Source organism: Scyliorhinus torazame, chromosome 17 (genome assembly GCF_047496885.1).
Source record: "Scyliorhinus torazame isolate Kashiwa2021f chromosome 17, sScyTor2.1, whole genome shotgun sequence".
Classification (NCBI taxonomy): domain Eukaryota; kingdom Metazoa; phylum Chordata; class Chondrichthyes; order Carcharhiniformes; family Scyliorhinidae; genus Scyliorhinus; species Scyliorhinus torazame.
In genome coordinates, this window is record NC_092723.1 from 117,325,138 (window position 1) to 117,352,156 (window position 27,019).

The 27,019-nt window shown below is 46.1% G+C and overlaps 1 protein-coding gene across 2 annotated transcripts in view; it reads left to right on the plus strand.

The window, feature by feature from the left end:
• LOC140394099 (actin-related protein 2/3 complex subunit 1A) overlaps positions 1 to 25,981 on the plus strand; it is an 82,772-nt gene extending 56,791 nt beyond the window's left edge. For both annotated transcript variants that reach the window (XM_072480942.1, XM_072480943.1), the window contains exons 5-10: positions 790 to 897; positions 3,629 to 3,841; positions 5,553 to 5,628; positions 6,365 to 6,558; positions 23,492 to 23,582; positions 25,565 to 25,981. In XM_072480942.1, the coding sequence (XP_072337043.1) occupies positions 790 to 897; positions 3,629 to 3,841; positions 5,553 to 5,628; positions 6,365 to 6,558; positions 23,492 to 23,582; positions 25,565 to 25,603 (721 nt within the window). In that variant the 3' untranslated portion in view covers positions 25,604 to 25,981. The remainder of the gene's footprint in view (positions 1 to 789; positions 898 to 3,628; positions 3,842 to 5,552; positions 5,629 to 6,364; positions 6,559 to 23,491; positions 23,583 to 25,564) is intronic.
• Positions 25,982 to 27,019: the final 1,038 nt, after the last annotated feature.

A 27,019-nucleotide genomic window follows, 5' to 3' on the forward strand; every position in this document is an offset into this window, starting at 1 on the left:
GTTCATTTCCCTTCTCTCCTCTCATAAACCCATCTTCTAAACCTGTACAGATCCCTTTGTGTTTGCTTTACTTCTGCAATTGTTTAAACCCCACTCCAAATTTGGCATCATCTTTTTCATTTGATCTTTCCATAAACATGCTGCTGCATTGTAAATCATGCTGCTGCATTGTATCATGGTAGGATGCGGGTTGATGTCCACAATTGTTCATATAGAACCAAAGCCATAGCATCATAGAATCCCTACAGTGCAGAAGGAGATCATTCAGCCCATTGAGTCTGCATCGACTCTCTGAAAGACACTGAGACCCATTCCTCCTCCCTATCCCTGTAACCCCACCTAAACTGCACCTCCCTGGCCACACTGGGGTAAATTTATCATGGCCAATTCACTTAACCTGCATATCTTTGGACTGTGGGAGGAAACCAATGCAGACATGGAGAGAAAGTGCAAACTCCACAGTTAGTTTGAGGTCGATTGCTGAACTCAGATTGATGCTTCCTTTCTCGAGGGTAGAATGTAAAATTGTGAGGCTCTTGTGTCTAGTGTCCACTGCTTTGCACAGCATCTGCTCAAGTCTGGGAACTGATCCCATCTACCCTCTTGCTCAAGAAATGATGTACTCTAAAACAGTGAAGGTAGTGGGATGTGGAAGAGGGAGATATTTTTTAACCAGATGAATGGAAGTTTCAAGATAATCTCATTTTAGGTGAAATTTATATTTTGCTTATTTATGAAAGAACCCATTTATTAAACATTAACATAATTAGCTGTAGTTCTCTGTTTTAGGTGGGTGAGTAAACACATCAAGAAGCCAATTCGTTCTACTATCCTTAGCCTTGACTGGCATCCCAATAATGTCTTACTGGCAGCAGGCTCGTGTGACTTCAAATGCAGGTGAGAGGCACTGCAGCTTTTGTTTGAGGTTTTAATATAATTTTATGGGTGCTGGTTTTGGTCATAAATATACAATACTGTACCACACCAAAATGAATTTCATACATCTTCCTCTTGATGTCAAAGAAACATGTACATAGTTTCTTCAAAAAGCTTTGAATGTATACTGCAGCAAGTCAACTGAAGGATTCAGATGGTATCCTAAACTCCTGGAGTGAAGCTCTGATTATTGTAGTCATTAAAATTTTATTGTAGAAGGAAAGGGTCATTCAAGTGCTGGAAACCCTTTCTAATCCATGTCCCAATGGACATTTGAGTAATTTAAATTACAAAATAGATGATGGTGCAAGGCAAACGGAGGTAGTAATGGGATAAGTAAAGAAACAAAAGATGAGTCTCGAGGAGTTGTAAGTGGGAAAAGCAGAATTATCACTAGCTGCTGTCCAAACTATATCAGTTATGTTAGTGCTGTTTGCTGCTCTCACCTTGAATATGCAAATTTCATCAGCTTTGCTTCCAATTTCCACTCTACTCTCTCATCACGCGATTCATCTCTGACACTCCCCTTCTTTGTCTCGGCTTCTTTGTCTCCCCTTCCTCAGCTTCTTTGTCTCCCCTTCCTCAGCTTCTTTGTCTCCCCTTCCTCAGCTTCTTTGTCTCCCCTTCCTCAGCTTCTTTGTCTCCCCTTCCTCAGCTTCTTTGTCTCCCCTTCCTCAGCTTCTTTGTCTCCTATTCCTCAGCTTCTATGTCTCCATTTGTAGGGTCACCCTACGCTGATTGACTCTCCGTTACCTTGACCATACTTTCTCTCAGTCTCTGTGTCTGTCGCATCTGTTCTGCCACCTTCCATAAAAGTGCTTTTGATAAGCCTTTCTTTTCCTTAGCTGAGGATTCCCACTCCCACGGCTGTGGTTAACAGCCCTCAACTGTGTCCATTCCATTTTCTCCACTTTTGCTCTCGCCTCTTCCCCTCACTTCCAGAACCAGAGCAGGGCTCTGCTTTTACATAGTGCTTTGTATTTTATGCAAATCGGAAACGAGTCTTTTGGCCTAACTGGTCCATCCCTCTTCATCTAACCCAATCTGCAAAACATCTATTACTGTCTCTCTCACATTTTTAACTAGTTTCTCCTTGTGCATTAGTTCTTTTTCTTCCTGAGCATTTATAAAGACTACTTGTCAATTGATTTCCTGTAAGGCCGATTGTAGGTGGCAGTTACTCATCGTATTCAAGAAGACTTTATAATGACATAGAATTTACAGTACAGAATCGAGCCATTTGGTCCCAAAGGTCTATGTCAAGGTTTCTACTCCACAAGAGCTTCCTCCTACTCCACACATCTCGCGTTGACCCCTCATATTCCTCTATTTATTTCTGTCTCATGGATCCATCAATCTCTATCCTCAACACAGGTGGAGAGGTTTAGGGAGCGTGTTCTAGAGATTTGGAATCCAGGCAACTGAAGACACTGCCTCTATCATAGAGTAATTAAAATCAGGGGATATTTGAGAAGTTGGAATTGGGACAGTATTAGTGACTGCATGAATATGTGGATGAAAGTTTATTTTGGGATCCGATATGACACCGAGTTTGAAAACCAATTTGGTTCAACCAGTTAGCAGAGAGAGAGAGATGGAGTCGGTGCCGAGGGAGCTAAGTTTGTGGCTGGGATAGAAGATGATGGCTGCAGTCTTCTCGATATTTAATTGGAGGACATTTCAGCTCATCGGGTACTTACAATTTAGAGACCGTAGTGGTGGTGGGAGGGGGTGGTTTAAGAGACGTGGTAGTGACAGAGATCTGGGGTTGTCATTATACATATGGAAACTGAAATTGTGGTTTTGGATGGGCAACATGAGAAATAGGATGGGTCCCAAGAATCGTCTTCAGAGGTAACTGAACAGGGTTGGAAAGATAAGTGAGTGAAGATGATTCTCTGACTATGGCTAGGTAGATAGGAATAGAACCAGGCAAGTGCAGTCCCACCAAGCTGGATGACAGTAAAGAGAGATTTGGGGAGGATGATCAGCTGTCAAAGCCTGCAGACAGGTTGAGAAGGACGAGGAAGGTTTGTTTGCCTTTGTCGCAGTCGCACAGAATGTCATTTGTGACTTGCCAAGAGATGTTTTGGGTAACATGGCAGGGGCAGATAAGTGATTGAAGGGAATTATACATGGTGTTGTGGGAAAGTTGAGGTCATATTTTGGGTGAGATGGTGACAACAGGTTCATGAATACGGTTGTATTATAGAAAAATGCTTGCACAGTATTACCACATTATCTCTTGAACATTTCTGTCTTACACCAAATACTTTGTAATGCATTTGTGATGTCATGTTATAGAACATACAGTGCAGAAGGAGGCCATTCGGCCCATCGAGTCTGCACCGACCCACTTAAGCCCTCACTTCCACCCTATACCTGTAACCCAATAACCCCTCCTAACCTTTTTGATTACTAAATGCAATTTATCATGGCCAATCCACCTAACCTGCTTTGGACTGTGGGAGGAAACCGGAGCATCCGGAGGAAACCCACGCAGACACGGGGAGAACGTGCAGACTCCGCACAGACCGTGACCCAACGGGGAATCGAACCTGGGACCCTGGCGCTCTGAAGCCACAGTGCTATTCACTTGTGCTACCGTGCTGTATCTTTTACTTAACCATGCAGAATGTCATTAACTATCCCTCACCATATTCTTCTGACAATTCAATTTTATTTCCTTTAGAGTTTTCTCTGCTTACATCAAAGAAGTAGACACAAAGCCTTCTGCCACACCCTGGGGTTCCAAAATGCCTTTCGGACAAGTGATGGCAGAATTTGGGGGTGCAGGTAGTGGTGGTTGGGTCCACAGTGTTTCTTTCTCTGCCACAGGAAACCGCCTGGCATGGGTCAGCCACGACAGCACTGTATCTATTGTTGACGCTGGTAAAAATATGACGTAAGTGCCATTCCGTCTCTTATTTTCACATGAAAGAAGGGTCATGCTGGCCTCAAATTTCAAAATCATTAAAGTAAAGCAAAGGAAGATGGGTTTTGAATCTAAGCATATATGTCAATCACCACTTTTCTAATGTTTTTTATTTCAAACCTACCCAGCAATTTTGATACATTGGTGTTAGGAAATGTCTACTGTAATCGAATCGGGACGTGTTGATGGTTGGTGTCTTTAAAATTGGAATTTCATTTACATTGGTAAATTGATGTTAGGTGTGTTGATTTTATGATTCAAATGCTTTCAAATTTGGTGTTTGACATTTGCAGTATCTCACATCGGTTAAGCAGGTGTGAAGAGACAACTTGTGTTTGTACAAAGTAAATTTGCATCACTTTGAATATAGTCAGTTATCTACTCCTGTTCCTTTGTTTCTGTATAAAGTGTTGGCATTTATTTTGTATTGAGTTGTTTTGCATAATGCTTTCTTGTGTAATGCATGTTCACACCACATGGTGTCAGTAAGATGCCATGTAAACATGCACATCCTGACATTGGGAGAAAATGTCGGCTAGTAGTCTTGATCAAAACCACCCCTGAGTTTTTAGAAAGAACATGATACTGTTTCTAGACATTAATTCTTCAAAGCAATTTTATTTTTACCCTTAAGGAGGTTGTTCTTTCCAGCTCGGCTGTTCCCAGGCTGTCTGTTATGAAATACCAATCATAAATCGGAGAGTTATTCTTTTGCAAACAGCAGTTGGTGCAGCTCCAGGCCAGAATGAGGAAAGCCTCAGTTAATCTTGCTGCAGTCGAGGCACTTGACATCCTAGTCTCTTAGCATTGATTCCTGAGGCTAAGGCTACTGTGAAATTGTGTGTTCTATCGTTTGTAATTGAGCTGCTCCCTGTAATTGACACTCCTCGAGCGATTAGGCATCGAGGGAGATCCAACTCTGGGTCTCCATGGTACAATGGTGATGGATAAAATGAATATATTATAAGTCAAAGTATTTGACAGAAATATAATTTACTCAATGCAAGCAAAGATTACTTGGATAAAATGTACTCTCCCTACACCTTCGTTCCCTGAATGCTATGGTCATGCTTATTACGAGCACACCAAAAAATGACCTCTGCAGTTTCTCAGTATGTGGTTGATAGCCCAATTTAGTTCAACACCAAAGTGTTAAAAATAGCAATTTGAAAAATGACTAGGTATTTTGTTCTATTTTTTCAGGTTAGTACAACTATATAGACCATGAGGTGCCTGATATTTCTTGAGTTAACTAATCTCAGCTGAGACAGTGGTTTGACAATTGTCTTCAGTCTCTCTTGGTTAGAGATGGAGGGAAAATCAACCAGGGCTTCTGCTCCCAAACACATCCAGTGATCTCAACTGGAAAGTATGCATGTGTGAATGCTTAGTAAAAAGAGAATGGTGCACTTATGATGTTTTCAACAGTTGAACAGTCTGCTAATACCTACTGTCTAGCTGCACTCGTAACAGAGAGCTGGTGGTGTCCATGAATTATTCTCATAAAGGCCTTGCCATGAAAAGAAATGAGGAGAAAATTGGGCAAATAATTTTGACTTGTGTCAATTCCATCTTCAACTGTAGGAGTTCTACCTTTTAATCAGGAAATAGGTGATTAAATAGTGGCTAAGGATGCTTAAAAGATAAGTGGTTAGAATTAAAGTGTAATCTTTCTTTATAGGGTTTCTCAAACGAAGACCGAATTTCTCCCTCTGTTGAGTGTGATTTTTGTCTCTGAGAATAACATAGTGGCAGCAGTGAGTACAACCTGGTTTCATGTTACAAAAGTCTATGAGAATGACTCAAAGTATTGTGTAGTCCTTTATTAAAAGTCTTGAACATAGTATTCTGCCACTCATCGGTTCTAGAATATCAAAGTAGGAGTGAGGAGCCAATGTGGCATGGGTAAATCAATGGAAAGTTGGATTCCATGGGATATACTGTACAATTCATGACCGAGCCCTGGGCTAGGGAAGGCGGAGGAGGGATAAGAGGGGAGAGATTCAGCCTTGTGTGTTGTTCACTGGCCTCTGTTAGGAAAAGCACATATCAAATGAAGCAGTTTGCACTTGGCCTGGATGTCACCCATGAACAACTAGTCTGCTAGTGGTTGGTGCCTTGGCTTCTTCATTACTAATGGCAACCAGAGGTACCATACCCCATTGGGGTGAAAGCTTTCAGGACTAAAGATGAAACTGAGGGAGAGCAGGAGCATAAAGCACTCTGATTCCACTCGCAGTATTGCTTCCTGGTGCTCTTGTTTGAATTAACATTGTCAAAACCTAATCTATTAATCTTTATGTGTGTACTAGGTTGGTAGTGCTACTTTTAGATAAGATTCCACTTGCTTGCTAAACGCTAATTAGAAATAGATTTAGATGGTAGTATAGAGGATTTGGTTTTTGATTCTAAAATTGTGCACATTTATCAGTATTTATCAATGATGGACATTAAACTGGATAGCCTGTTCTACAGCTTTCTCTGTATCTGTAGGGCCATGATTGCTGTCCGATGCTGTTCATGTATGATGATCGTGGTTCATTGACTTACATCTCCAAGCTAGACATTCCAAAGCAGAGCATTCAACGGAACATGTCTGCCATGCAGCGCTTCCACAATCTGGATAGAAGGGCAACTACAGAGGATCGAAATACCATGCTCGAGACTCTCCACCAGAACAGTATCACGTAAGTTTGAGGTAGTCAAGGCCAGCAATTTTTCAGCCAAACTGCCATGGGGCCCAATTTCATGTAATATTCTGTGAGACTTGAGTGTTTATGTTGGTCGTCAAAATGCATCTAATTGGAGTGGTTTGGTATTTTATGCATCAAGAATGTTTCTTCTCCTAATCAGCTGCTGATGAGTTCCTATTCTTAGTTGCTTGTCAGTTTGACTCCCACCTCAGTCATGTTGAGTTTCACTTGTTGTCATTACCATTCCAACTCTCAGGAACCCATGAGATGGCAAAAAGCAAAATACATCCATCATTCTCCCTCTTACGAGGAAAGGTTGAGGGTGCTAGGCATTTTCTCATTAGAACGGAGAAGGATGAGGGGCGACTTGATAGAGGTTTATAAGATGATCAGGGGAATAGATAGAGTAGACAGTCAGAGACTTTTTCCCCGGGTGGAACAAACCATTACAAGGGGACATAAATTTAAGGTGAATGGTGGAAGATATAGGGGGGATGTCAAAGGTAGGTTCTTTACCCAGAGAGTAGTGGGGGCATGGAATGCACTGCCTGTGGAAGTAGTTGAGTCGGAAACATTAGGGACCTTCAAGCAGCTATTGGATAGGTACATGGATTACGGTAAAATGATATAGTGTAGATTAATTTGTTCTTAAGGGCAGCACGGTAGCATTGTGGATAGCACAATTGCTTCACAACTCCAGGGTCCCACGTTCGATTCCGGCTTGGGTCACTGTCTGTGCAGAGTCTGCACATCCTCCCGTGTCTGCGTGGGTTTCCTCCGGGTGCTCCGGTTTCCTCCCACAGTCCAAAGGTGTGCAGGTTAGGTGGATTGGCCATGATAAATTGCCCTCAGTGTCCAAAATTTCCCTTAGTGTTGGGTGGAGGTGTTGACTTTGGTAGAGTGCTCTTTCCAAGAGCTGGTGCAGACTCAATGGGCCGAATGGCCTCCTTCTGCACTGTAAATTCAATGATAATCTATGATTAATCTAGGACAAAGGTTCGGCACAACATCGTGGGCCGAAGGGCCTGTTCTGTGCTGTATTCTTCTATGCTCTATTCTTATTCATCTATAAGTGGAGCTGGTACTTGGCAATCCTGAACATCATTGGCGTTGCTTGTTTTAACTCATTTGTATCTGTCAGTTTGATTGAGGTGACATGTATTGTGATAGGAATTCGGGGAAATTATAGAAATTTGAAGGGGCCAGATTTGCAGGCCGATACTCAACCTGTTCGGTCATGTTATTAACACCCCTTCCTTTGCCATCAAATCCTGGAGTGGGACTTGAACTCAAGAGCTTCTGGCTTGGAGGCAGAGATGCTACCAGTGTGCCTCACGACCCCCATATTGTCATTATTGTGAATTAATTTTATAGCCTATGTGTACATGGTTTCAAACCTATTGTAAAATGTTAACTTATTAAATCTGAACTGGAAACCTTTGAAAATTTGCAGCATTAATGCTTTTTTGTAATTGATAACCAGTTCAGAGCCACAGGAAGGCTGCATGCTCAGTCTATGTGGTTTTCACTTCTGTGTATTCCAAGATAAGTTTGTGTTAACAATACTCAAGAATATACATTAAAGACTTCCGGGTGCGGCGATGACCAGCTAACTCGCACGTTTCGGCACCTCCTGTTTTAACGGACTTTTGGGCTCTTATCAGGAGCCCCAACGGCAATTTTTGAAGGCTAAACCCACTGTGAGGCGACGTAGAAGGGAGTCCCCCCGGATGTGAATGGACAGAAGAGATAATAGTGGCCAAATTGCGGAGGATCCTCTGGAGCAGCGGCAAAGAAGGGAAGTGAGAAGCAAGATGGCGGCGGAGGGAGGCCAGTTGGTATGGGGCCTGGAACAGCAGGAGTTCCTCCAGCGATGTGTGGAGGAGCTCAAGAAGGAGGTGCTGGCGCCGATGCTGCAGGCGATTGAGGGGTTAAAGGAGGCGCAGAAGACCCAAGAGATGGAGCTCCGTGGAGTGAAGGCAAAAGCTGCCGAAAATGATGACGAGATACAGGGCTTGGTGGTGAAGACGGAGACGCACGAGGCACTGCATAAGAGGTGTATGGAGAGACTGGAAGCCCTGGAAAATAGCTCGAGGAGGAAGAACTTAAGAATCTTGGGTCTTTCCGAAGGGACAGAGGGAGCGGACATTGGGGCGTATGTGAGCATGATGCTCCATACCTTAATGGGAGCTGAGGCCCCGACGGGCCCCCTGGAAGTGGAGGGAGCGTATCGAGTCCTCGTGAGAAGACCAAAGGCAGGAGAAATACCTCGAGCAATAGTGGTGAGGTTCCACCGCTACAAGGACAGGGAGATGGTCCTGAGATGGGTGAAAAAGACACGGAGCAGCAGGTGGGAGAACGCGGTGATCCGCGTGTATCAGGATTGGAGTGCGGAGGTGGCGAGAAGGAGGGCGAGTTTCAGTCGGGCCAAGGCGGTGCTCCACAAGAGGAAAGTGAAGTTCGGAATGTTGCCGCCGGCAAGACTGTGGGTTACACACCAGGGTAAACACCACTACTTCGAGACGGCAGAAGAGGCGTGGACATTTATCGAAGAGGAGAAGTTGGACTAGATTGGAGAAAGAGTGTTTGAAATGAAGTAGTGAGGTGGTGGCAAGGGACTGTGAATCATATGGGGGAAAATTTTCTTTCCCCTCGAAGGGGACACACACGAAGAAATGTGGGCGCCGGTGGGGAAGGGGAGGGGGAAGGAGAGAGGGAGCTGCGCCATCAGGGGCGGGGCCGAGAGGGAAGCGCGGGCTTTGTTCCCGCGCTATGGAAATTGTGGCGGGAAAAGGAGGGGGCCTCACATGATGGGAGGCTAAGGATAAACTGGGGAAGCCGAGGTCAGCCAGAGTTTGCTGACTTCCAGAAGCAATATGGGGGGAGCAACTAAGCTAGAGGGATCTAGCGGGGGGGGGGGGTTAACTGGGTTGCTGCTGCTAAGGGGAAGGGGGAGCTGTGATGGGATGGTCGGGACGGGAGGGCGCCGTCGGGATAAGCGGGTGCGTGGGAACCGGGTGAGGAGCTGGTCTAAAAAAGGGGATGGCTAGTCGACGAGGGGAGGGGGGGTAAAGAGCCCCCCAACCCGGTTGATCACGTGGAACGTGAGAGGGCTAAATGGGCCGATTAAGAGGGCAAGGGTACTTGCGCACCTAAAGAAGCTAAAGGCAGACGTGGTCATGCTTCAGGAGACGCACCTGAAACTGGCGGATCAGGTCAGATTAAGAAAAGGATGGGTGGGACAGGTATTCCACTCGGGCTTGGATGCGAAAAATAGAGGGGTGGCAATACTGGTTGGAAAACGGGTATTGTTTGAGGCGAAGACCACAGTGGGGGTAGATACGTGATGGTGAGTGGCAGATTGCAAGGTGAGGCGGTGGTGCTGGTGAATGTATATGCCCCGAACTGGGATGGCGCGAACTTTATGAAGCGTATGTTGGGGTGCATCCCGGACCTGGAGATGGGAAAGTTGGTAATGGGGGGGGGGACGGACTTCAACACGGTGCTGGACCCAGTGTTGGACCGGTCCATATCTAGGACCGGGAGGAGGCCGGCAGTGGCCAAGGTGCTTTTAAGGGCTTTATGGAGCAGATGGGAGGAGTGGATCCCTGGAGATATACTAGGCCAAGGAGTAAAGAGTTTTCCTTCTTCTCCCATGTCCACAAAGTATACTCCCGGATTGACTTCTTTGTCCTGGGAAGGGCGCTGATCCCGAAGGTGGCAGGAACGGAGTATTCGGCTATAGCCATTTCAGATCATGCCCCACATTGGGTAGATCTGGAAGTAGGAGAGGAAAAGGAACAGCGCCCACTCTGGAGATTAGATATGGGACTGTTAGCGGACGAGGGGGTATGTGTAAGGGTGAGGGGATGTATTGAAAGGTACCTAGAGATTAATGATGATGGAGAGGACCAGGTGGGAGTGGTCTGGGAGGCGCTGAAGGTGGTGGTTCGAGGGGAGCTGATCTCCATAAGGGCCCATAAGGGGAAACAAGAGGGTAAAGAAAGGGAGAGATTGTTGAGGGAGATTTTGAGGGTGGATAGGCAATATGCGGAGGCTCCAGATGAAGGGCTATACAGGGAAAGACGGAGATTGCATACGGACTTTGACTTGTTGACCACGGGTAAGGCGGAGGCACAATGGAGGAAGGCACAGGGAGTGCAGTATGAATATGGAGAGAAGGCGAGCCGGCTGCTGGCCCAACAACTTAGGAAGAGGGGGGCGGCGAGAGAGATCGGAGGGGTTAGAGACGAGGGGGGAAAGATGGTACGGGGAGCAGAGAGGGTGAACGGGGTGTTTAAGGTATTTTACGAGAGGCTATATAAGGCTCAACCCCCGGAAGGGAAAGAGGGAATGATGTGTTTGCTAGACCAGCTGGAGTTCCCGAAGGTTGAGGAACAGGAGATGACAGGACTGGGAGCGCAGATTGAGGTGGAGGAGGTGGTAAAAGGAATTGGGAACATGCAGGCAGGGAAGGCCCCGGGACTGGATGGGTTCCCGGTGGAGTTCTATAGGAAATACGTGGACCTGCTGGCCCCACTTCTGACGAGAACCTTTAATGAGGCTAGGGAAAGGGGGACATTACCCCCGACGATGTCGGAGGCAACGATATCGCTGATCCTGAAAAGAGACAAAGACCCACTGCAGTGCGGGTCATATAGGCCTATTTCCCTCTTGAACGTAGATGCCAAGGTGATGGCGACGAGGATAGAGGACTGTGTCCCTGAGGTGGTGCATGATGATCAAACGGGGTTTGTTAAAGGGTGGCAATTGAATGCTAATATACGGAGGCTGTTGGGGGTGATGATGATGCCCCCACCGGAGGGGGAGGCGGAGATAGTGGTGGCGATGGATGCAGAGAAAGCATTTGATAGAGTGGAGTGGGACTACCTGTGAGAAGTACTGAGGAGATTTGGATTTGGAGAGGGGTTCATTAGATGGGTTCAGCTCCTGTACAGGGCCCCGGTGGCAAGTGTGATTACAAATAGGCAACGATCTGACCACTTCCGACTATATAGGGGTACAAGACAGAGATGTCCCCTGTCCCCGTTACTGTTTGCGTTGGCAATTGAGCCACTGGCCATAGCGCTGAGGGGCTCTAGGAAGTGGAGGGGGGTACTTAGAAGAGGAGAAGAGCATCGGATGTCATTATACGCGGATGATTTGTTGTTGTATGTCGCGGACCCAGTGGAGGGGATGCCTGAGATAATGCAGACACTCGGGGAGTTTGGAGAATTTTCAGGATATAAATTGAATATGGGGAAGAGTGAACTGTGTGTGATGCACCCCGGGGAACAGGGCAGGGGAATAGACGATTTACCGTTGAGGAGGGTAACAAGGGATTTCCGGTATTTAGGGATCCAGGTGGCCAGGAACTGGGGAACCTTGCATAAGCTTAACTTGGCACGACTGGTAGAGCAGATGGAAGAGGACTTTAGGAGGTGGGACATGGCGCCCCTGTCATTGGCGGGCAGGGTGCAGGCGGTTAAAATGGTGGCCCTTCCGAGGTTTCTTTTTGTGTTCCAGTGCCTCCCTGTACTGATTACAAAGGCCTTTTTTAAGAAGGTGGACAAGAGTATTATGAGCTTTGTGTGGGCTGGAAAGACCCCAAGAGTAAAGAGGGGGTTCCTGCAGCGTAGTAGGGACAGAGGGGGACTGGCACTGCCGAGTCTAAGTGATTATTATTGGGCCGCCAACTTGTCAATGATATGTAAGTGGATGAGGGAAGGGGAAGGAGCGGCGTGGGAAAGACTGGAGATGGCGTCCTGTAGGGGAACTGGCCTAAAAGCACTGGCGACGGCGCCGTTACCGTTCTCCCCGAAAAAATACACCACAAACCCAGTGGTGGTGGCAACTCTGAAAATTTGGGGGCAGTGGAGACGACATAAGGGAGTGACGGGTGCCTCAGTGTGGTGCCCGATAAGGAACAACCATAGGTTCGTCCCGGGAAGGATAGATGGGGGTTTAAATCTTGGCAGCGAGCAGGAATTGCGAAATTGAAGGACTTGTTCTTAGACGGGACGTTCGCGAGTCTGGGAGCACTGACAGAAAAATATGGGTTGTCACCTGGGAATGCATTTCGCTATATGCAAGTGAGGGCATTTGTGAGGGAATTTCCGCAGCTCCCGGCGCAAGAGATCCAGGACAGAGTGATTTTGGGGGCATGGGTGGGTGATGGTAGGGTGTCAGATATATATAGGGAAATGAGAGATGAGGGGGAGACGATGGTAGAGGAGCTGAAGGGAAAATGGGAGGAGGAGCTGGGGGAAGAGATTGAGGAGGGGCTGTGGGTAGATGCCCTAAGTAGGGTAAACTCTTCGTCCTCATGTGCCAGGCTCAGCCTGATACAATTCAAGGTTCTACACAGGGCGCATATGACTGGAGCAAGGCTGAGTAGATTTTTGGGAGTGGAGAATAGGTGCGGGAGATGCGCGGGAAGCCCGGCGAACCACACCCACATGTTTTGGTCATGTCCGGTATTGCATGGGTTCTGGGTGGGTGTGGCAAAAGTGATTTCAAAGGTGGTGGGGGTCCGGGTCGAACCAGGCTGGGGGTTGGCTATATTTGGGGTTGCAGATGAGCGGGGAGTGCAGGAGGCGAGAGAGGCCGATGTTTTGGCCTTTGCGTCCCTAGTAGCCCGGCGAAGGATTCTACTTCTGTGGAAAGAAGCTAAACCCCCGGGCGTGAAGGCCTGGATAAATGATATGGCAGGGTTCATAAAATTGGAGCGGATAAAGTACGCACTAAGCGGTTCGGCTCAAGGGTCCACCAGGCGGTGGCAACCGTTCCTCGACTATCTCGCAGAACGATAAGGGAAAATAGGAAAGGTAGCAGCAGCAACCCAGGGGAGAGGGGGGGGGGGGGGGGGGGGGGAGGACTCATTTGGGTCCTCAGGGGTTTTATGTGTGTGTTTATATATTAGTTATATATATTAGATTTTACGAAGTTACTATTTTAGTTACTATTTCTGTTGTTTCTTATTTTGTTGTTGGCAGTTGCCGTTAGTTAGCATATTATTTATTTAAAAAACGATCAATGTATATATAATTACAAAGTTGTAAAATGGGAAATTTTTGTTTTTTGTTTGATCGAAAAACTTTAATAAAATATATATATTTTTTAAAAAGAATACATTAAATGGGGTGAGCTCCAAACACCAACAGAAAAGGCAAGAAGCAATTCTATACAGTATAATGACAGCAATCTATGTCATAACCTATTCTTTGGCATTAATGAACGTTTGAGACTTTGTAACCAAATCATATTTTTCCATGAGGAGCTAGGTAGGAGTGGATTTTTAGAGACCAAACTGGATAGGAAAAAATGTGTTGGATGAGGCTACAGTTTGTTCCTACTATTGTGCTTTTACCAACTACAAATAGATTTGAGTGTTGCTCTTAGAATTTTAGCTAATTTAAATTGAAGTCTTTAGGGATTTAGATAAGCTACATTAGTCCATATATCAACCACTAAAATCTATCGGTAATCTAATGGGGCATACATTTAATGTTAGTGTTTTGTTCTTTGAAAAATGTACTATGATGAAAGTGATCCCATAAAGCAATTAGTTGGAAGTTTTGGGCCCTCAAGGCTGACACAAGCTCCAAGAGCTCGGAATGGGTCTAATATTATGCAAAATTGCTCAATTTGTTTTGGTTTTGGATTTTGACAATGACTTTAAAAGGGTTTTTAGAGGATGACTTTACCTTTTCTCTTCTTTTTTTAAATAAATTTAGAGTACCCAATTCATTTTTCCAATTAAGGGGCAATTTTAGCATGGTCAATCCACCTAGCCTGCACATCTTTGGGTTGTGGGGGTGAAACCCACGCAAACACGGGAAGAATGTGCAAACTCCACACGGACAGTGACCCAGAGCCAAGATCGAACCTGGGACCTTGGCGCCATGAGGCAGCAGGGCTAACCCACTGCACCACCGTGCACCCCGTGACTTTACCTTTTCTACCACTGAGCGCACTGGTCCAGGATCCTGGAAGTATCCTGTTGCAGAACCTGATTGTTAATGCTACTTGAAACTCAGTGGTAGATATTGACTACAATATAAAACAGTTCGGTGTTTAATTTTTTAAAAATAAATTTAGAGTACCCAATTAATTTTTTCCAATTAAGGGGCAATTTAACGTTGCCAATCCACCTAGTCTGCACATCTTTGGGTTGTGGGGGAGAAACCCACGCAAACACGGGGAGAATATGCAAACTCCACACGGACCCAAGCCGGGATCGAACCTGGGACCTCGGCGCCGTGAGGCAACAGGGCTAATCCACTGCGCCACCATGCTGCCCCGGTGTTCAATTTTTTTGTTCCATGACACAGGGCCCTTTCTCATGAACTAGACCCCTGCTGGACAGGTGGTAGTTTCAGACCATAAGTTTTCCATAAGAATTTAAGAAATAGAAGCTGGAGTAGGAGTAATCCATTCAGCTCTTCGGCCCTGCTCCACCATTCAATATGATCATGGATAATCTGAGTACTGTAGTCAATTTTCCTGCCTGCCCCTCCATAACCCTGATTCCCTTACAGATCAAAATACTGTCTTAACCCAGCCTTGAATATATTCAATGGCCTACTCTCTACTGCTCTCTGGGGGAGAGATTTCAAAAGATTAACAACCCACTGAGAAGAAATTGCTCCTCACCTCCATCTTAAATGGGAATCCTTAATTCTGAAACTTTGATTCCCACATGAGGGGGGGGGGGGGGGATCATCGTCTCAGCATCTATGCTGTCAAGCGCCTTCAAAATCTTATGTTCCAGTAAGATCACCCATTCTTCTGAACTCCAATGAGCATTGGTCAACTTGTCTCAAGACATTCCCTTCATCCCAGGAATCAGCCTACTGAAACTCTGAACTACCTGCAATGGAAACAAATCCTCCTTAAATAAGGAGACCAGAACTATACGCGGTACTCCAGCTGTGACTCACCAACTCACCAAAACCCTGGACCGTTATAACAAGGCTTCCCTACTTTTATACTCCATCCATCCTTTTTTTTAAATATTCTATTGAGATATTTAAAAATTTTTATAACAATAACATGAACAATGACATCAACATGGTAAAATAAACATCCCCCCCCACCCCAATCTTCACACACCTCAACCATACAACAACAATCCACCCCCCCCCCCCCCCCCCCCTCGGAATACTGCATCTGCTGACATTTTAATTTTCCCTGAGAAAGTCGACAAACAGCTGTCACCTCCAGGTGAACCCTAACATTGACCCACTTAAGGTGAACTTTATTTTCTCGAGACTGAGAAACCACGCCATGTCACTAACCCAGGTCTTTACACTCGGGGGCTTTGAGTCCCTCCACATTAATAAGATCCGTCTCCGGACTCCCAGAGAGGCAAAGGCCAAGATGTCGGCCTCTTTCGCCCCCTGAACTCCCGGATCTTCCGACACTCCAAAGATCGCTACCTCTGGACTCAGCACCACCCATGTTTTTATAACCGTGGACATTGCCTTAGCAAAACCCTCTAAGCTTTGGGCATGCCTAAAACATGTGGATGTGATTTGCTGGGCTTCCCGCGCACCTCGCACACCTATCCTCTACCCCAAAGAACTTATTCATCCTAGCCGCTGTCATGTGTGCCCGGTGGACTACTTTAAATTGTATCAGGCTAAGCCTGGCACGTGATGAGGTGGTATTAACCCTGCTTAGGGCATCCGCCGATAGACCCGCCTCTATCTCTCCTCCTCCCACTTGCCCTTAAGCTCCTCCACCGGGGTTTCCTCTGCCTCCAAAAGCTCCTGGTAAATATCCAATACCTGCCCCTCTCCCACCCAGGTACTGGAAACTATTCTATCCTGTATCCCCCGTGGCGGCGGCAGCGGAAAGGCAGGCACCTGTTTTCTCAGGAAGTCTCGCACCTGCAAATACCTAAAACCATTCCCTGCTGGCAATTTAAATTTATCCTCCAAGGCTTTCAAGCTGGGAAAGCTCCCGTCTATAAATAGATCCCCCATCCTCCTAATTCCTGCCCTCTGCCAACTCCGGAACCTGCCATCTAGCCTACCCAGTACAAACCTGTGGTTATTATAAATAGGGGTCCAAATCGATGCTTCCTCCTCTCTCTTATATCTCCTCCATTGCCCCCAGATTCTCAGAGCTGCCACTACCGCTGGACTTGTGGAGTATCGGGCAGGCGAGAAGGGTGCCATTATCAGTGCACCCAAACTGGTGTCTCTGCATAACGCCGCCTCCATCCGCTCACATGCTGACCCCTCCCACACTACCCACTTCCTAATCATGGCTATATTAGCTGCCCAATAGTAATTGCAGAAGTTCGGCAGCGCCAACCCACCCTCCCCCCCGACTGTGCTCCAGTAACACTTTCTTCACCCGCCCACACAAAGCCCGAACTAACCTTATTTACCCACTTGAAAAAGGTTTTTGGGTGAAGATGGGGAGGCACTGAAAGACAAACAGAAATCTGGGGAGGACCGGCATTTTCACGGTCTGTACCCTCCCCGCCAGTGATAGCAGGAGCATGTCCCATCTCTTAAAGTCCCCTTCCATTTGTTCTATCAACCGGGATAGGTTTGACTTGTGCAGTGCCTCCCATTCCCGGGCCACCTGGATTCCCAGATATCGAAAGCTCTTCCCTACCATTCTAAGCGGCAGCTCTCCCAGTCCCTTCTCCTGGATCGCAAACATCTCGCTTTTCCCCATGTTCAATTTATACCCCGAAAAATTGCCAAATTCCCCCAAGATTCACATTACTTCCCCCATCCCCTCCACTGGGTCTGCAATGTACAACAGCAAGTCATCTGCATAGAGCGAGACCCAGTGCTCTTCTCCCCCCCCCCCCCCCCCCCCACACACCATCGAACCAGCCCTTTCCAGTTCCTAGAGGCTCTTAACGCCATGGCCAATGGCTCTATGGCCAGAGTAAACAGTAACGGGGAGAGAGGGGACACCCTTGCCTCGTCCCTCGGTGTAGTTTAAAATACCCCAACCTCAGCCGGTTCGTACGCACACTGGCTACTGGTGCCTGATAGAGCAACCGCACCCAGTCAATAAAGCCCTCCCCAAACCTTCCCAGCGCTTCCCACAGGTAATTCCACTCCACCCGATCAATAGCTTTCTCTGCATCCATCGCTACAACCACCTCCGCCTTCTCACCTTCTGAGGGCATCAGAATAACATTTAGAAGCCTTCGAACATTGGCCTTGAGTTGTCTGCCCTTTACAAATCCCGGCTGGTCTTCCCCTATCACCCCCAGGACACAGACCTCTTTTGAGGCCAGTATCTTAGCCAGCAGTTTGGCATCCACATTCAGTAGAGAAATCGGCCTGTATGACCCGCATTGATGAACCGGATTCTTCTCCCGTTTCAGGATCAGTGAAATCGAGACCTACAACATTGTTGGGGGAGGACTCCCTTCTCTCTTGCTTCGTTAAATGTCTTCGCCAGCAGCGGGCTCAATATCTCTGAAAACTTCTTATAGAATTCCACCGGGTAGCCATCAGGCCCTGGGGCCTTGCCCAACTGCATGCCCTCCAGCCCCTTGATTATTTCCTCAATCTCAATTGGGGCTCCCAGCCCTTCCACTAGGTCCTCCTCCACCCTCAGGAACCTTAACTGATCCATAAACTGCCTCATCCCCCTCCACCCCAGCCGGGGGTTCCGACTCACATAATTTACTACAGAAGTCCTTAAAAACCTCGTTTACCCCCGCTGGGTCCAGGACAGTATTCCTCTACTCTTAACTTAACCTAGCTCCCTAGCCGCCTCCCTTTTCCTGAGCTGGTGCGCCAACATTCAGCTTGCCCTTTCCCCGTACTCCTATATTACCCCCCTTGCCTTCCTCAACTGTTCCACCGCTTTCCCTGTGGTCAACAGCCTAAACTCCGCAAGTAACCTCTGCCGCTCCCTCAGTAGCCCCGCGTCCAAGGCCTCCGAGTATCTCCTGTCCACCTGGAGTATCTCCTCCACTAATCTATCCTTCTCGGCCAATTCCGCCTTTTCTCTGTGGGCCCGTATCGAGATCAATTCCCCTCTGACTACTGCCTTCAAAGCTTCCCAAACCGTCGCTGCAGAGACCTCCCACGTATCATTTGTTTCCAGCTAGTTCCGGGTGGACTTGCTGACCCGCCCACAGATCGCTTCGTCCGCCAACAACCCCATAACCAGTCTCCAAAGCGGGCGTTGCCCTCTCTCCACGCTAACCCGTAGATCCACCCAATGCGGGGCATGATCCGACACTGTGATTGCCGAGTACTCCGTATCCACCACCTCCGGTATTAGATCCGTGCTCAGAACAAAAAAGTCAATGCGAGAGTATACCTTGTGGACATGTGAGAAAAAGGAAAAATCCTTCGCCCTCGGCCGTGCAAACCTCCATGGGTCTACCTCCCCCGTCTGTTCCATAAAACCCTTCAATTCCTTTGCCGCAGCCGGCCTCCTCCCTGTCCTGGATTTTGACCGGTCCAATTCCGGATCAATGACTGTATTGAAGTCTCCTGATCAAGTTATGTTACTCTAAGTCTGGGATCTTACCTAAAACCCGCCTCATAAATTCCATGTCATCTCAATTCAGAGCATATATGTTCACAAGTACCACCCGTACCCCCTCCAGCTTCCTACTCACCATTATGTACCTACCCCCCTTGCCTAACACTATTCTCCCTGCCTCGAATGCCACTCGTTTGCTGATCAAGATCGCTAACCCCCTGGTCTTTGAGTCCAGTCCTGAGTGGAACACTTGGCTGACCCACTCCTTCCTCAATCTCGCCTGTTCTGTAACCTTTAGGTGTGTCTCTTGTAGCATTGCCACGTCCGCCTTCAACCCCCTCAGATGCGTGAACACGCGAGCCCCCTTGACCGGCCCATTCAGTCCTCTGACGTTCCATGTAATCAGCCTGGTAAGGGGGCTTCCAACCCCAACCCCTGCCGACTAGCCATCATCCTTTTTAGGCCAGCCTCAAGCTCACGCTCTCCGCCTCCTCAAGTTCCCATTCGGGCAGTCGCCGTTCCCAACTTCCCATTTGTCCCCTAGTAACAGTTCATCCCCCTGTCAGCAAAGCAGCTCCCCTCCTCCCCTAGCAACAACACTAGAAACTCAATCCCCCAAGTCAAGCTCCAGCTTAAAACCTGCTCACCCCCCACTGCGCTTCCGAGAGTCAGCTGACCCATGCTGACTTGATTGTGCCTGCCACTGGCACCAAGCAGTCTGTCTCCCTATTGTTCTCTCCCCACATGAATAAACATTTTAAAAGCATCACATTCCCCAGTAAACAAACATCAGAAAAAAACAGTGAAGAAACTGTCACTTTAGAAAAATAATCAACCAAAAAGCAGAACCAAATCCAAAGCCCCCCCCCCCCCCCCCTAACCAGCTCCCTGCAAGACAAAGAAACCTTTAACCATCCACATAACCCCTTATTTCACATAGCGCTACTTAAATTTATACAATCCAGCACAACAAATCACCGCCACAGTACTTTTCCAAGGCTTCAGTGTCTTTTAATTCGCCTCCAGCCTCATTTCTTTCATAAAAGTCCATACTTCGTCTGGTGTTTCAAAGTAGAAGTCCCGTTCTTCATGTGTGACCCACAGACGGGCTGAGTACAGCATCCCGAACTTCACCCCCTTCTTAAAGAGGGTCGTTTTTGCCCGATTGAACCCAGCTCCCAGCTGGCAAAATCCACTCCCAGGTCCTGATAAATGAGCAACTCAGTTCTCCCACTTGCTGCCCCGTTCTTTCTTGGCCCACCCCAAAACGTGTTCCTTGTCCATGAAATGGTGAAAACGTACCACCATGGCCCTCGGCGGCTCGTTCGCTCGAGGCTTCCTCACAAGGCCTCTGTGCGCTCTGTCCAATTCCAGGGGCCGAGGGAACGCCCCAGCCCCCATCAACTTCTCCAGCATGTCCGTCACATAAGCCCTCGCATCCAATCCCTCACTGTCTTCAGGGAGGCCAACAATTATGAGATTCTGCCTCCTGGACCTATTCTCCAGGTCCTCCAGCTTCTCCTGCATTCTTTTCTGGTGGTCGTTCATCATCCCCACCTTGTTTTTTAGCACGGTTATGTACTCCTCGTGCTGGGACAACTTTTGCTCCACCTCCTGGATCGCTCTCCCATAGGTTTCTTGATTCTGCACCACTTGACCAATTGAAGCCTTAATCGGGTCCAGCGTGTCCTTCTTCAGCTTGGCGAAGCAATTCTCGAAAAACCTCACCAGCTGATCTGTCGACCACTGCGTCGTCTCCCCACGGCCCTGCTGCCCCACCATGCTGTCCCGTGTTACCAGCTCTGCTCGCGTCTTCCTTATAGGACTTTGTCTTCTCACATGGCCATCTCTGGTCCAATTCTCCGTACACCGGAGGGGGATTTCTCCTTACTGGCGCACTCTTCACCGATTTATCCCATAAAATCAGGAAAGAACCGGGGGGAAAAGGTCCAAAAGTCCTTGACAGGCGGGAGCTATCAATTGTGCGACCTACTCCATGGTCGTCACCTGAAGTCTACTCCATCCTTCCTAATTACTTGTGCACCTGCATGTTAACTTTTTGTGATTCTTGCAAGCGGATATCCAGATCCCTCTGTATTACAGAATAATGTAGTCTTTCTCCATTGAAATCATTTCTTGCTTTTCTTTCACCCTAAATTCACATTTTCCCACATTATATACTTTGTCAAATTTTGTCTACTGTGTCCTCATCACAATTTACTTGTTTTGTAATGTCAGCAAATTTGGTCACGATACAATCTGTCCCTTCATCTAAGTCGTTAATATATATTTTAAATAGTTGAGGCTGCAGCACGGATCCCTGCAGCATCCCACTATTAAACATCTGATAGACAGTTGATGGAGGAGGAGACCGGAAATCAATCTCTATTCAGTTTGATTGATTTGCAAAGTAAAACATTACAAATGCACGGTAGCATTGTGGATAGCACAAATGCTTCACAGCTCCAGGGTCCCAGGTTCGATTCCGGCTTGGGTCACTGTCTGTGCGGAGTCTGCACATCCTCCCCGTGTGTGCGTGGGTTTCCTCCGGGTGCTCCGGTTTCCTCCCACAGTCCAAAGATGTGCGGGTTAGGTGGATTGGCCATGCTAAATTGCCCATAGTGTCCAAAATTGCCCTTAGTGTGGGGTGGGGTTACTGGGTTATGGGGATGGGATGGAGGTGTGGATCTTGTGTAGGGTGCTCTTTCCAAGAGCCGGTGCAGACTCGATGGGCCGAATGGCCTCCTTCTGCACTGTAAATTCTATGATCTATGAAATGTGTAGCTGCTAACTCTACAACCCACCACCAGTTTCACTAAGTATCCCTCTATATATTTGCACAAGTAATTATCCATTGAGTTCCCCACTCGTATATATTATCCTAATTTATACAATTAATATCCACTAGATTGCCAACTTCAAAATTACCCATTTTTTCTGACTATCTGTGTCCTGTTAGCTGGCAGTACTCTATTCATACTGGTATATTACCCTCCAAAAACCATGAACTTTTATTTTGTATAAGTAACCTGAGTAACCTTTATGTGGCATCTGATTAAATGCCTTTTGGAAATCCAAAAACACTGCATCTATTGATTTCCCCGTTATTCACCACGGATATTCCGAATTGGACATTCTGAATTCTCCCTCAGTGTACATGAACAGATGCCGTAGTGTGGCGACTAGGGGATTTTCACAGTAACTTCATTGCAATGTTAATGCAAGTCTACTTGTGACACTAATAAAGATTATTATTATTAAATACTTGTTCAAAATCTGCCATTTCCTGTGTCCCATTATTAATTCCTCCGTCTTATCCTGTGAGGAACTTTGATGCTAACTTTAGTTCCTTTTTATAGATTGTATGTAAAATATATATTTTGTGTTCTAATATTGCCTGCTTCAATTTTTTAGTTGTCCTTTGCTGGTTTCTAAAAATTCCCCAGTCTTCTGACCTACAACTAATCTGCACAGCATTGTACGCCTTTTTCAATATTATGCCATTTAGCCACAGATGGCTCATCTTTCTTGTGTCTTTCTTTCTCCGTGGGATATATCTTTGTTGAGTGTTACGAAATATCTCTTTAAATGTCTGCCACCGCTTCTGAACCAGCTTACCTTCTAATCTGTTTTCCCATTCCTCAAACTTTTGTGTTTTACTCATTGATGGGATGGGTTGTCGCTGGCTAAGCCAGTGTTATAGCCCATGCCTTGATGCCTTTAGAAGGTGGTGGTGAGCTGCCTTGAACAGCTGCAGTCCACGGGTTGTAGGATCACCCTGTTAGAAGGGAGTTCCAGGATTTTAACGCAGTGACATTGAAGAAACAGCAATATAGTTCCAAGTCAGGATGGTATGTGGCTTAGAGGGGAACTTGCAGGTGGTGGTATCACCATGGATCTGCTGTCTTTGCACTTGTAGGTGGTGGAGGTTTGGAAGGTGCTGTCAAAGGAGCTTTGATGAGTTGCTGCAATGCATCTTGTGGGTGGTACACACTACTGCTACTGGGTGTCGGTGGTGGAGGGAGTGAATGTTGATGGTGGCCAATTGGGTGCCAGTCAAGCAGACTGTTTTGTCCTGGGTGGTGTCAAGCTTCATGTGTTTTGTTGGAGCTGCACTCGTCCAAGCAAGCAAGAGACTATTCCATCACACACCTGACTTGTGCCTTGTAGATGGTGGATAGGCTTTGGAGAGTCAGAAGGTGAGTTACTCTCCACAGAATTCCTGCTTTTATAATCACATTATCTATGTGGCTGGTGTATTTCAGTTTCCAGTCACTAGCAATTCCCAGGATAGTGTGGAGTTCAGCGGATGGTAATGTCATTAAATATTATGTGCAGTAAACCAAGCGTAATATTAAACCCCTCATAACCTGAAGTCAAAAACAGTTGTTTTTAACAGGATTGAAGTGTATGTATTATATACATAAAATTGTTTTTCTCTCCATAGCCAAGTCTCGGTATATGAAGGTGATAAAAGAGATTGTCGGAAGTTTTGCACTACTGGTATTGACGGCGCAATGACAATTTGGGATTTGAAGGTGAAGACACTTTTATTTTGGGGAGCTTTCAATAGGTTCCAACCAGACAAGGAATATTTATTAATAGTTTATCATTAAGACTTCCAACTTATTATGTGTGTTGTATGAAACTATGCAGTTGGAGTTGATATTGAAAGCCATTAATCAGTTCAAATGTTCTGTTAGTAGTTTCTTCAAAATAGTTGGACTGATTTGAGAAAGGCTGCGTTGGCTACGAGTGAGGTGCATGCACAGTTGTACTGTTTTACTCTGACATCATTGCCTGCAGTTTTTCCTGCACTGACAACCTGATTGTGAGTTGTTTCCATCTCCCCCACGACCCCCTACTCTTCATTTCCCAATGTAAAGTATTGATAAATAAATGGCTGTAGTGTGCATTATTTAAAATGGTAAGACAAACTTTTCAGAGTGCATTTCAATCATTTAATTAATTTTGAGGTAGTTCGAGAGAAAAAAAAGATTTTGATAGATTTTCGAGGACAGGCGAGAAAGATGAGCAGAGTTGGAGGGCTAGATAGGTAGAGAGAGAGGGGGTGAGAAACACAGTGGGAGGGAGAGAGGTGACTGCACTATAAATGGAAGATTCAGTATTAATATTTAACATGCAAACCAGCACCAATGCTGGACTGAACTCCACAGAAGGTTTTTTTTGAAGACTGTTTTGCTGGCACTGTGTCTCTGGCCAATGATGTCACTGGTTTACTGCACATGCGCGGACAGGTATCAATGGCCATTTTGCATTGGCAGGAGACATTGTTTGAGAAATGTCAGGTATTAACTGTAAAATTGTGTACACCCAACTGCCACTAATCTCCAAAACAGAGTGCTGTGGAATATTTGACATTACCTGACAGACAGGCAAAGGTCAACTTAATGGCTAAAGAACGACATGACCCCTTCTGCAGAATCACTCCGTCAACATTGCGACGAAGTCCCAGCTTTTGTGTATGTTCAGGCGTCTTGTGGGCAGGATTTGATATTCTAACTTGGGTCTGAATACTGCCACTGGTCAATGTGGCATGTAAAGATATTATAAAATACACAGATTGGTCAGCATCTAAAAACAAAAACAACTTCAGAAAAGGCATGGGGGAATGTTTTAAGTGATCAGACTGAAATTTATAGAATCCTTACAGTGCAGAAGGAGGCCATTTGGCCCATCGGGTCTGCACTGGCCCTCTGAAATAGCACCCTACCTGTGCCCAAGTCCCTGCTCTATCCCCACAACCTAGTAACCTCACCCAACCTTTTGGACATTAAGGGACAATTTGGCATGTCTAATCTACCTAACCTGCACATCTTTGAGCTGTGGGAGGAAACCAGAACACCCGGAGGAAACCCATGCAATCACTTACGGTCAGAATCGAACCTGGATCTCTGCAGCTGTGAGACAACAGTGCTAGCCACTGTGCCACCCCTTTATGTTTCCTTTCACTGGTCAACTTACTATTTTTGGCATGAGGTCGATAAGCTTCTATCAAAAAGAAGAGACTATGGAGGGAATCAAAATGGATGGGGGGCAAAAAGAAAATAATTTAATTATCCCATTGCCTTCTGTGTAAGCAGCATTATTGGGGTGATAAAATCTGCTTTAAGTGACTGTCAATATTTCAATTGAGTAAACACAAAACTTAATAAGAAGACTGTAATGGGGAGGCATTCATTTAGGGGTTCAAAGAGTCAATTCAGAAATCTGGTAACAGATAATAAAATAATTAACAACTCGGGTTCCTTAGATTATCATTAAGCTCCTGCTTTGCATTTCATTCCTTCAGCTGTTATATTTTTATCTTACATGATATATATGGTTAACTCTCTCCATCTTTGCTGCCTTCCAATCAGGATTCCCACAACAAGTGTGGAATGTATAGTCAGCAAATTTTGGTTCAGTTTTTCCCTCGAACGTTTTCATCCGGTTTACCAGAACACGACTCTTGCCTTCTACCACCATGCACTTATTTAGTACTTTTATTTCCTTTCAGTCTCTGGAATCCTCGATCCAAGGTGTACGCATCATGTGAACAGGAATCCTTGTGCTCTAGCATGACAAAACGCAATGAGAAAAGAAGAGCTCCCCCTGCCCTCCCAGCAGCAGCTGACCAGAGGCTGGCGAGAAAATTCTCAAAAGAAAAACAAGGAAAGGCACTGAAAATACTGAAATCAATGCTCCACTGCTTTAATCGTTCTGGGAATTGTTTTTTTGTTTTGTTTTTAAAGGAATTGGTTTGAAGTGGGTTCTCTTTTTTTTCCTTTTTTCTTAGCTAAAGCTGCCTTCAAAGCAGTTTCTACGGCATTCTGAGGGACCTGCCCTATGAAAGGGCAATAATGTACACTAATTTAAGGGGACTTTTGTGTAGTGTGTCTGCTAGAAAATAAACACTACAAAACTTGGCTGTTAATGTGCCTCATTATTACCCATTAAGTTGCCGAAGAAGTTGCTATGCTCGTCTCCAGAGTACAATGTACGCAGGTATATATTTTTTTTAAACGAGTACTGTAGGGCCAGAGTGTAAAGTGTTTCACTGCAAGGTATTTTTCTCTTCAACTTTTTTTGTCTTTAGCAGGAGAGATGGTGACATAGTGGTAATGTCACTGAACTAGTAATCGAAGGACATGGGTTCAAATCCCACCATGGCAAGCTGGCAGGATTTCAATTCTGTTCGTTTTTAGAAATCAGAAATTGAGAGCTGGTCTCAGTAATGGTGACCATGAAACAATCACTGATTGTTGTAAAAACCCATCAGGTTCACTAATGTCCCTCGGGGAAGGAAATTTGCCATCCTTAACTAATGTGACCTACGTGTGACTCCCGATCCACAGTAATGTGGTTGACTCCTAATTGCCCTCTGAAATGGCCGAGCAAAATACTCCGTTCAAGGGCAGTTAGGGATTCGCAATAAATGCTGACTTTGCCAGCAATACCCACATTTCATGAATGAATTTCAAAGTAGTCTCTCGTGACCGGCTCTTGAGTTTAGCTGCTAAACATGACGTGCCTGGTGATGAAAGATGGTTCCTGGTTTTGTTTTGTACTTTCTCTGCCATTTCAGTGAGCAGCTCAGAGTCAACCACTTTGCTGTGTGTTTGGAGTCATGAAGGCCAGACCAGGTACGGTTGGCAGATTTCCTTCCCTAAAGGACATGTTTGGAAAAAGTCATCTAGTTCACTAATCGATGACGGTTGTCGTGGTCACCATCACTGAGACTCATTTATGTTCCAGATTTTTTAATTGAATTTAAGATCCACCAGCTGCTGTGGTGGGATTTAAATCCCTGTCCAGAGCATTAGCCTGGGCTTCTGTATTACTAGGCCAATGACATTACTGCTGCCAAAAAGCCATTGTAACCCCATAAGTCCTGTGACATATTCACCAATCCGATATCTAAGACTGCAGGACTATATAGGTGATTTTTCTGTCTGGTTTATTAATGGGACTA